The sequence below is a fragment of the Misgurnus anguillicaudatus genome, chromosome 14, assembly GCF_027580225.2.
Source record: "Misgurnus anguillicaudatus chromosome 14, ASM2758022v2, whole genome shotgun sequence".
In the NCBI taxonomy this organism is placed as follows: Eukaryota; Metazoa; Chordata; class Actinopteri; order Cypriniformes; family Cobitidae; genus Misgurnus; species Misgurnus anguillicaudatus.
The window spans coordinates 14,616,718-14,628,151 of NC_073350.2; the positions used below are offsets into that span (position 1 = coordinate 14,616,718).

Here is an 11,434-nt window from a genome sequence, read left to right on the forward strand (position 1 = left end):
CAACTTTACAAAATCAGACAGCTGAATAATAGGGTTTTGTGTACATCATTTTTGAACAAATTAAATGGGGCTTTATTAATGAAAACACATTAAAAATATACTTCACAGACATAAGATGTACCCACAATTGCAGAATCAGCCATATATGCACCATTATGAGACAGCATGATCCTACATTGGCTTTAGTTAAAGCGTTAAAATAACCGTTGTTAATACCAGTTGGGGTGTGGTTTATTAATGTAATATAGATACATAGATCATTTTGTTCATTTTTTAATTTTATTTTCATATCACCTCAAATATTTTAGAACATCAACTTATCAACACCAGCTGTTTTTCATTGCTTTTTAGTAATCAAACAGTTCCTGTAGCTATCCTGGAGCTCCAGTGTTGGTACAGAAATATTTCCCACATAACACTTTATACATCCTTTATAACAAGATTATTTAACATTGAACGTTTATTGAAACAATATAGATTTATTCACCTTAAAAACTAAAATTTTGTCTCAAAATATATGTGACTAATTGAGTTCTTACATTAAATCTTATCACAATATTATTATCAACAAACATGTTAAGAAAAGTGCAATAGTGCTGTTTGCGCACATGAGTACATAGACATAACATGGCACAAATAGAAGACATTTATCAATATGAAATAAACTTCCAGACTTTATACACACGCATAACCCCAAAACATTGTATTTATACATAGTACCTTTATACATAGTTTACAAAATATATATGTGAATACTAGATTTACAATCAGGCATACAAGATTTTTAATCAGGCATGTGACATTGTACATATAAAATAAAAGTTTTTAAAAATACCTTGTATTTGGAATGTACTTATTTATTTAGAGGTCAAGTATAATAAATCAAATGTTTTATGTTAACATTTTAAAAAACAACTCTTTTAAAGAGAAGTGTGTTGTAGGAAAAGGTTTAGGATAAAGTTTGTGCAAACGCTACATAAATCAACCCACCAAAAATATAAACTCTGTAAACAATAGCAAGCAAATTCTTGTCACCCACCCACCTCCATTTCTTTTCATCATGCTTTTACATTAGCTTACGAATGTTATACCAGGTCCCTTTTGAAGTGCTTTCTGGAACATCCAGATCCATATTATGTAATCGCATACCATTCATTGTTTGTCTATGGCCACTTGATGTTTGCCTATATTCATTTTGCCTGTTTCCCCATCCATCTACCCTTGGCATCCCTTTATAAGTGTAGCATATATCATCAGTAGTGTAATTACGCCTAGGAACCATGCGAGATCTTTCATAATAACCCCCATTATTTCCCATATGGGGTGATCTTTGTGTGGTGTACGTTCCCATGTTTGAATGGGTCAGAGCTAAATTCTCTCTACTTCTTGAAACGTGAACTCTTGGAGCTGACGTGTGGTTCAAGTTTCCTTCAAATTCATAGCCACTTGATTTTGTTTTACGAACCCTTGACTTGGGTGGCCTAGGCATATCATTGTAGTGAGGATGTGATGATGTTGGACCTATTCCAGACATTCTGGTCTCTTGGGGTGATAAAGCCTTTTTGGGATTAGAGGAGTGAGGTATATATTTTTGCGTTGTAGGCCACTGGGCATTTCCTGAAGATGTAAGATAGGAGTCCTGCATGTTCAGATCTGAAGCACCATATTTGTGATGAGCTGGTATTCTGATGTCTTCTGGGGGATCATAATAATTATATGTTTTTACAGTTATAGTTTTACCCCTTGGCACCGTAAAACTGTTACTGTCCCTTTGTGTATATGCACCAAAATCATTATTAGAACTCATATCTTGAAAATCAGTCCTTGGTCCTTCTTCTTTGCTGCCTAAGAGACTCAATTTTGGAACTTTGAATTTGCCAGAAGGAGCATCAAAGTCATAGTCTGGTGCATTCATATCAAGATTAGGTGTTTTATGACCTCTGATGTTGAAGTCTGGTGAATCATATTCTGGTCTGTTTATTTTGGGTCCTGAGAACCCAATATCAGGCATTCTGAAAGTAGGCGTTTTCATTTTTCCAGATGGCATGTCCATGTCTGGATATGAAAGATCTGTTTTCGGACCTTTGAGATTAACATTTGCTCCATGAACGTCATAATCTAGGTTTGGACTTTTCCAGTCAGATTCAGGAAGAGAAATATCCATCTCTGGCCCTTTTGGCTTGCTAGCTGAAAATCCCAATTTTGGAAGCTTGAGTTTTCCTGAGGGGGCATTTATGTCGAGGTCAGGTGCATTCACATCAAGATTAGGTTTCTTTAAAGTTGGTCCTTTAATTTTTCCTGTAGGGATATCCAGATTCATATCTGGTACTGTGAAATCTGGCTTATGACCTCTGATGTTGAAGTCTGGGGAATCAAAGTCGGCATTAATCTTTGGAGCTGACATTTCAGGAGTCTTCAGTTCATAGTCTGGTCTGTTTATTTTGGGTCCTGAGAAGCCAATATCAGGCATCTTGAAAGTAGGCATTTTCATTTTTCCAGATGGCACGTCCATGTCTGGATATGAAAGATCTGTTTTCGGACCTTTGAGATCAACATTTGCTCCATGAACGTCATAATCTAGGTTTGGACTTTTCCAGTCAGATTCAGGAAGAGAAATATCCATCTCTGGCCCTTTTGGCTTGCTAGCTGAAAATCCCAACTTTGGAAGCTTGAGTTTTCCTGAGGGGGCATTTATGTCAAGGTCAGGTGCATTCACATCAAGATTAGGTTTCTTTAAAGTTGGTCCTTTAATTTTTCCTGAAGGTATATCAAGATTCATATCTGGGACTGTGATATCCGGCTTATGACCTCTGATGTTGAAGTCTGGGGAATCAAAGTCGGCATTTATCTTTGGAGCTGACATTTCAGGAGTCTTCAGTTCATAGTCTGGTCTGTTTATTTTGGGTCCTGAGAAGCCAATATCAGGCATCTTGAAAGTAGGCATTTTCATTTTTCCAGAAGGCATTTCCATGTCTGGATATGAAAGATCTGTTTTCGGACCTTTAAGATCAACATTTGGTCCATGAATGTCAAAATCAGGACCATTTATACCAGCATTTAATTTGGGAGTTGATGTGTTCAGATTAATGTCTGGCTGGTCAATGTCAGCATCAACATTCATTTGTGGCCCCTTTAAACCTGACATGCCAAACTTTGGCATCTTTAAATTTGGCATATTGAATTTACCAGAGGGAGCATTAATGTCAATATCAGGTGAATTGATATCTAGGTTCGGGCTTTTCCAATCAGCTTGAGGGAGAGACAAATCCATGTCAGGGGTGTCAAGTCCTCCCTTCATTTTGGGGCTTTTGAGATTCAGGTCTGGAGAATTGATATTTAAATTGGGTCCTTTTGGCTTGCTTCCTGATATGGCAAATTTTGGCAGCTTCAATTTACCTGAAGGGGCATTTATGTCAAAATCAGGTGCATTCACTTCAAGATTGGGCTTGTTTAAAGTAGGTCCTTTAATTTTGCCTTTAGGAATTTCAAGATTCATATCTGGGGCTGTGATATCTGGCTTGTGACCTTTAATGTTGAAGTCTGGGGATTCAAAGTCTGCATTTATCTTTGGAGCTGACAGATCCATGTCAGGAGTCTTTAGTTCATAGTCTGGTGTCTTCATTTTGGGTCCAGAGACACCAAACTCAGGCATCTTTAGTTTTGGCATATTCATTTTTCCAGATGGCATGTCCATGTCTGGAAGTGAAAGATCTGTTTTCGGACCTTTGAGATCCACATTTGGTCCATGAATGTCAAAATCAGGACCATTTATCCCTGCATTTAGTTTGGGAGTTGATGCGTTCAGATTAATGTCTGGCCGATCAATGTCAGCGTCAACATTCATTTGTGGGCCTTTTAAGCCTGATGTGCCAAACTTTGGCATCTTTAACTTGGGCATACTGAATTTACCGGACGGACCATGTACATCAATATCAGGTGATTTCATATCCAAGTTAGGGCCTTTCAAATTAGACTGAGGGAGAGACAAATCCATGTCAGGGGTATCAAGTTGTCCCTTGATTTTGGGACTTTTGCGATTCATCTTTGGAGATTTAAATGTAACATCAGGCTTACTACCCGAGAAACCAAATTTTGGCATCTTCAATTTACCTGAAGGGGCATTAATGTCAATATCTGGTGAATTGACACCTAGGTTCGGGCTTTTCCAATCAGCTTGAGGAAGAGACAAATCCATGTCAGGTGTGTCAAGTCCTCCCTTAATTTTGGGGCTTTTGAGATTCAGGTCTGGAGAATTGACTTTAAGATTGGGACTTTTGGGCTTTTTACCTGATATGGCGAATTTTGGCAGCTTCAGTTTACCTGAAGGGGCATTTATGTCAAGGTCAGGTGCATTCATATTAAGATTGGGCTTGTTTAAAGTTGGTCCTTGTATTTTACCTTTAGGAAGATTCATATCTGGGAGTGTGATATCTGGCTTGTGACCTTGAATGTTGAAGTCTGGGGAATTAAAGTCTGCATTCATCTTGGGAGCTGACAGATCCATTTCAGGAGTCTTTAGTTCATAGTCTGGTGTCTTTATTTTGGGTCCAGAGACACCAAACTCAGGCATCTTTAGTTTTGGCATTTTCATTTTTCCAGATGGCATGTCCATGTCTGGAAGTGAAAGATCTGTTTTCGGACCTTTGAGATCAACATTTGGGCCATGGATGTCAAAATCAGGACCATTTATCCCTGCATTTAGTTTAGGAGTGGATGCGTTCAGATTAACGTCTGGCCTGTCAATGTCAGCGTCAATATTCATTTGTGGTCCTTTCAAGCCTGTTGTGCCAAACTTTGGCATCTTTAACGTTGGCATACTGAATTTACCAGAGGGAGCATTAATGTCAATATCAGGTGATTTGACATCTAGGTTTGGGCTTTTCCAATCAGCTTGAGGGAGAGATAAATCCATGTCGGGTGTGTCAAGTCCTCCCTTAACTTTAGGACTTTTGAGATTCAGGTCTGGAGAATTTACATTAAGATTGGGTCCTTTTGGCTTTCTTCCTGTTATGGCAAATTTTGGCAACTTAAATTTACCTGAAGGGGCATTTATGTCAAAGTCAGGTGCATTCACATCAAGATTTGGCTTCTTTAAAGTTGGTCCTTTAATTTTACCTTTAGGAAGATTCATATCTGGGACAGTGATATCTGGCTTATGACCTGTGATGTTGAAATCTGGGGAATCAAAGTCTGCATTTATCTTTGGAGCTGACAGATCCATGTCAGGAGTCTTTAGTTCATAGTCTGGTGTCTTTATTTTGGGTCCAGAGACACCAAACTCAGGCATCTTTAGTTTTGGCATTTTCATTTTTCCAGATGGCATGTCCATGTCTGGAAGTGAAAGATCTGTTTTCGGACCTTTGAGATCAACATTTGGGCCATGAATGTCAAAATCAGGACCATTTATCCCTGCATTTAGTTTAGGAGTGGATGCGTTCAGATTAACGTCTGGCCTGTCAATGTCAGCATCAATATTCATTTGTGGTCCTTTCAAGCCTGTTGTGCCAAACTTTGGCATCTTTAACGTTGGCATACTGAATTTACCAGAGGGAGCATTTATGTCAATATCAGGTGATTTGACATCTAGGTTTGGGCTTTTCCAATCAGCTTGAGGGAGAGATAAATCCATGTCGGGTGTGTCAAGTCCTCCCTTAACTTTAGGACTTTTGAGATTCAGGTCTGGAGAATTTACATTAAGATTGGGTCCTTTTGGCTTTCTTCCTGTTATGGCAAATTTTGGCAACTTCAATTTACCTGAAGGGGCATTTATGTCAAGGTCAGGTGCATTCACATCAAGATTGGGCTTCTTTAAAGTTGGTCCTTTTATTTTACCTTTAGGAAGATTCATATCTGGGACTGTGATATCTGGCTTATGACCTTTGATGTTGAAGTCTGGGGAATCAAAGTCTGCATTTATCTTTGGAGCTGACAGATCCATTTCAGGAGTCTTTAGTTCATAGTCTGGTGTCTTTATTTTGGGTCCAGAGACACCAAACTCAGGCATCTTTAGTTTTGGCATTTTCATTTTTCCAGATGGCATGTCCATGTCTGGAAGTGAAAGATCTGTTTTCGGACCCTTGAGATCAACATTTGGTCCATGGATGTCAAAATCAGGACCATTTATCCCTGCATTTATTTTGGGAGCTGATGTGTTCAGATTAATGTCTGGTCGATCAATGTCAGCATCAACATTCATTTGTGGTCCTTTCAAGCCTGTTGAGCCAAACTTCGGCATCTTTAACTTTGGCATACTGAATTTACCAGAGGGAGCATTTATGTCAATATCAGGCGATTTGACATCTAGGTTCGGGCTTTTCCAATCAGCTTGAGGGAGAGACAAATCCATGTCAGGGGTGTCAAGTCCTCCCTTAATTTTAGGGCTTTTAAGATTCAGGTCTGGAGAATTGACATTAAGATTGGGTCCTTTTGGCTTTCTTCCTGATATGGCAAATTTTGGCAGCTTCAGTTTACCCGAAGGGGCATTTATGTCGAGATCAGGTGCATTCACATCAAGATTGGGCTTCTTTAGAGTTGGTCCTTTGATTTTACCTTTAGGAATTTCAAGATTCATATCTGGCTTATGACCTTTGATGTTGAAGTCTGGGGAATCAAAGTCTGCATTCATCTTGGGAGCTGACAGATCCATTTCAGGGGTTTTCAAGTCATAGTCTGGTGTCTTTATTTTAGGTTTTGACAGACCAAAATGAGGCATTTTTAGAGTAGGCATTTTCATTTTACCAGAAGGTTTGCCCATGTGTGGAAGTTTAAGGTCAGCTTTTGGACCACTAAGATTAACATTTGGTCCATCAATATCAGGACCATGTATCCCTGCATTTAGTTTGGGAGTTGATGCATTCAAGTTAAGATCTGGCTTATTAATCTCAGCATCCACATTCATATGTGGCCCATTCGGACCTGACATGCCAAAGCTTGGCATCTTTAATTTTGGCATGTTGAATTTACCAGAGGGGGCATTAACATCAATATCAGGTGATTTAATATCTAGGTTTGGGCTTTTCCAATCAGCTTGAGGGATAGACAAATCCATGTCGGGTGTGTCAAGTCCTCCTTTGATTTTGGGGCTTTTGAGATCCAGGTCTGGAGAATTGACATTAAGATTGGGTCCCTTTACCTTGCTACCCGAGAAGCCAAATTTTGGCATCTTTAGTTTACCTGAAGGAGCATTAACGTCAAGGTCAGGTGCATTCATGTCAAGATTGGGTTTCTTCAGTGTTGGTCCTTTTATTTTACCTTTAGGAAGATTCATATCTGGGAGTGTGATATCTGGCTTTTGACCTTTGATGTTGAAGTCTGGGGAATCAAAGTCTGCCTTTATCTTTGGAGCTGAGAGATCCATTTCAGGAGTCTTCAGTTCATAGTCTGGTGTCTTTATTTTGGGTCCTGAGAGACCAAGATCAGGCATATTGAATGTGGGCATTTTCATTTTTCCAGATGGCATGTCCATGTCTGGGAGTGAAAGATCTGTTTTCGGACCTTTAAGGTCAACATTTGGTCCATGAATGTCAAAATCAGGACCATTTATTCCTGCCTTTAGTTTTGGTGTTGATGTGTTAAGATTAATGTCTGGCTGATCAAGGTCAGCATGTGGCCCTTTTAAACCCGACAGGCCAAAACTTGGTACTTTTAATTTTGGCATACCGAATTTACCAGAAGGGGCATTAATGTCAATATCAGGTGATTTGACATCTAGGTTTGGGCTTTTCCAATCAGCGTGAGGGAGAGACAAATCCATGTCGGGTGTGTCAAGTCCTCCCTTAATTTTGGGACTTTTGAGATTCAGGTCTGGAGAATTGATATTAAGATCGGGCCCATGTGGCTTGCTCCCTGAGATGCCAAATTTTGGCAGCTTCAGTTTGCCTGAAGGGGCATTTACATCGAGATCAGGTGCATTTATGTCAAGATTGGGTTTCTTCAAAGTTGGTCCTTTAATTTTACCTGTTGGGATATCTACATTCATGTCTGGAGCTGTAATATTTGCTTTATGACCTTTGATGTTGAAGTCTGGGGAATCAAAGTCTGCATTCATCTTGGGAGCTGACAGATCCATTTCAGGAGTCTTCAGTTCATAGTCTGGTGTCTTTATTTTGGGTTTTGAAAGACCAAACTCAGGCATCTTGAAAGGGGGCGTTTTCGTTTTCCAAGAAGGCATGTCTATGTCTGGAAGTTTTGTTTTTGGACCATTGAGATCAACATTTGGTCCATGAATGTCAATATCTGGACTATGTATCCCAGCATTTAGTTTGGGAGTTGATGGGTTCAGATTAAGCTCTGGCTTATCAATGTCAGCATTCATTTGTGGTCCTTTCAAGCCTGACACTCCAAAATGTGGCACTTTTAAATTTGGCATATTCAATTTACCGGAGGGGCCATCAATGTCCATATTGGGTGATTTGATATCTAGGTTTGGGCTTTCCCAATCAGATTGAGGACGAGACAAATCCATGTCTGGGGTCTGAAGTCCTCCTTTAATTTTCGGGCTTTTGAGGTTCAGGTCTGGAGAATTGACATTAACATCGTATCCTTTTGACTTGGAGAAGCCAAATTTTGGAAATTTCAGTTTCCCTGAAGGAGCCTTTACATCGAGGTCAGGAGAATCAATATCAAGATTGGGCTTCTTTAAAGTTGGTCCTTTAATTTTACCTTTAGGTATTTCAAGATTCATATCTGGGGCTGTGATATCTGGCTTGTGACCTTTAATGTTGAAGTCTGGGGAATCAAAGTCTGCATTTATCCGTGGAGCTGAAATATCCATTTCAGGAGACCTCAGTTCATAGTCTGGTGTCTTCATTTTGGGTCCTGAGAGACCAAAATCAGGCATCTTGAATGTGGGCATTTTCATTTTTCCAGATGGCATGTCCATGTCTGGAAGTGAAAGATCTGTTTTCGGACCTTTGAGATCAACATTTGGTCCATTGATGTCAAAATCAGAACCATCAAGTCTTGCACTTAACTGAGAGGACGACATTGCTGGTTTTGATCCCTTTGTACTTCCATCATAATTGACGTCTGCGTGCTTCATGCGATCTGCCTTGTTAAGGAAAGTTGCAACATTTACCTTTCTCTTAGAGTTAGCAGTTCGGAAATGCATTAAGTGGGGTTCACTGGTGTCAGTGTCAAGTGTTTCTCCTTGGGTTGTCACATTAGGCATGCCTTGTCTGCTTGTTTTATTTCCTTTCATGAATCTCTTAACTTTAGTATTGTAGAGCTTATCATAAGAATCCTTCCACACCTGTTGACACATTTGATACAAATTAATGTGTGGTATAATTAAAAGTCACAGGACAATGGAAATGTGATGTGCACAAACCTCATTTGGAGCTCTGACATCTAGATTATCCATGCTTCTGCTGGATTTGATAGAAGGACTGTTCGACTTATTGTCAATCATTCTTAAAATAGCTTCACTTTTCTTGGGTTGCGTGACGTGAATGCTGGCACCGTCATCTTCTGAAATAACAATGTAATGTTTATCATACCTTATAATCAATACTTTAAAACTGTTTAATTGTGAATCAAATGTCACACTTTATAAGAGCATTCTGTACCTTCAAAAAAGTGATTGTCTGTGAACTCCGACTTCTCTCCAGATAAATCATCTTCAAGCAGCAAGCTGTCAGAGAGGGCTCTTCTATGACCAGCCTGCAAAATCCAAGAAACTGTCATGGCACTTTTACACAAAACAAACTGATGTATCCATATTCCTAAGTCAACTGCACAACTTGAAGATATATTCCTTTTAATTACAGAAAATAAAAAATTGAAATGAAAAAAGTTAACATACCATTGCTCTAGTATTTATATATTTACAGTGAAGAAATGGTTCCAAAACTCAAACCTGTTGACGTAAAACAAAGGAGGTTTAAGTCTACGTCATCTCTGAATACAACTATAAGACTCAAATGCTTCAGTGCTGACGAGTTTAACCCTCTGGTGTCTGAGCGAGTTTTGGGGCCCTAAAGAAAGTGTTGACATGGTCTTACATTTGGTCTTTTTTCAGTGTTTTAAAACACATTTTTTGCTTAAATCACACAACACTGCATTTAGCACACCTTTCGACCCCAGTGGGAAATAAAATAGTGTATTATTAAAGCTTTCCTCAGATTTCTAATATGCAAAAACAAGTGAAAGCCATTGGTAGGTTGAAAGTGTAAACACTGCTCAGCTTTCAAAACATTGCTCTGACGGATGAATGCAGCAACATTGCCTAAGTCAATGTTTTGATTTTGCGGTGGGACTATCTGTTTAGTTATCTAGTGCCCAGGGCATCATTTTGCTTTTTTATTGCAGAAACATACATTCTTGAGCTTTAATGGTTGTTGATTAGGCCCTGACACTTTGCTCATTGCAGTCTCAATAAAAATTTAGGGCAGGGCCTTCAGACTTCAAACTCACTGAGTCCTTATAAAATTTAAAATGACACACCCATTTTGCTTATAAAATTGTCTCTCGCATCTATATCGTCTCACACGGAGATTAACGTAGAGACGAAACTGTGAAGTATTCAAGGAATTTTGGGATAGTTAAACAAAGAGTTAGGAACAGGTTAAACAAGAACAAAGGAAACTATGAACAGACCTCACCTTATTAACCACACCTTCAATTTAAACTTGTAAACATGGTAGTGGATGCTAAGATGATCACCTTTTCTGTATTTATAGAGTCGGTATTTCATAACCTACAATTTTCACAACCTAACAATTACTACTAATACTTTTTTGTTTATATTTACAGTACCCACATAAATACAGGTTCATATAGGAATGGCAGCTGAATGCTTAAAAACACTGCCCGCATTGCATAGCACTAGTTATAGTAATAATGATAAGGTCCTGTTGTAGTAAAGTTAGCAGTGCAATGTACATAAAAAATAAACAATTCCAAAATTACAGAGACATCTTTTCCCAGAAAAGGGATGCTCTGGATAGTTATCCATAGGACAACAGCAGAGCACATACACCTGCTAAGCATTCAAACTTTATCTTAAGTCCTATAAAGGCTTTGTTTATGCAAACATTAGACACACAAAACATTTTAAGTCAACTTAAGTAGCAAAAAAGTCTTACCTTGTATTCCATGACACTGTATTAAGCTTTAAAATCCTTGTTAAATATCAGCAGTGATAATGTGTCATGCTGAGAAGTTCTGACACGTTGAAGCAGAAGACCGTATTTACCTCTGTTCTCTTCTTACTGCTTGTTGAGTTCTCATTGCGGCGAGTAAAACACCTCGAAAGTTGACAAACTGGTTTAACCTCCATCTATGAGCTCACGCACTTTACAATGCTTCAGCATCATTGCTTGTCCTTGACTGGAGGTAGGGTTACAAAACAATATCAAACCACTCCCTTAATCCAGATCGATTGGAAAAAATCAAAAGAACTAGTTAAAAAAGGGCAACTATGCACACAGGTACT

The 11,434-nt window shown here is 38.8% G+C and overlaps 1 protein-coding gene across 2 annotated transcripts; it reads right to left on the minus strand.

Moving 5' to 3' along the window:
• Positions 1–257: 257 nt before the first annotated feature.
• Positions 258–11,237, minus strand: LOC129428137 (uncharacterized). Of its 2 annotated transcripts, none has more exons than XM_055185047.2 (5): positions 11,085–11,237; positions 9,803–9,856; positions 9,567–9,660; positions 9,329–9,465; positions 258–9,250 (listed from the first exon to the last, which is right to left on the minus strand). In XM_055185047.2, the coding sequence occupies exons 2-5, from the start codon at positions 9,803–9,805 to the stop codon at positions 1,067–1,069; spliced, it is 8,418 nt and encodes a 2,805-aa protein (XP_055041022.2). In that variant the 5' UTR covers positions 9,806–9,856; positions 11,085–11,237; the 3' UTR covers positions 258–1,066. The 2 variants fall into 2 exon arrangements, with proteins under 2 accessions (XP_055041022.2, XP_055041021.2); XM_055185046.2 differs by having other exon boundaries at positions 9,329–9,468.
• Positions 11,238–11,434: the final 197 nt, after the last annotated feature.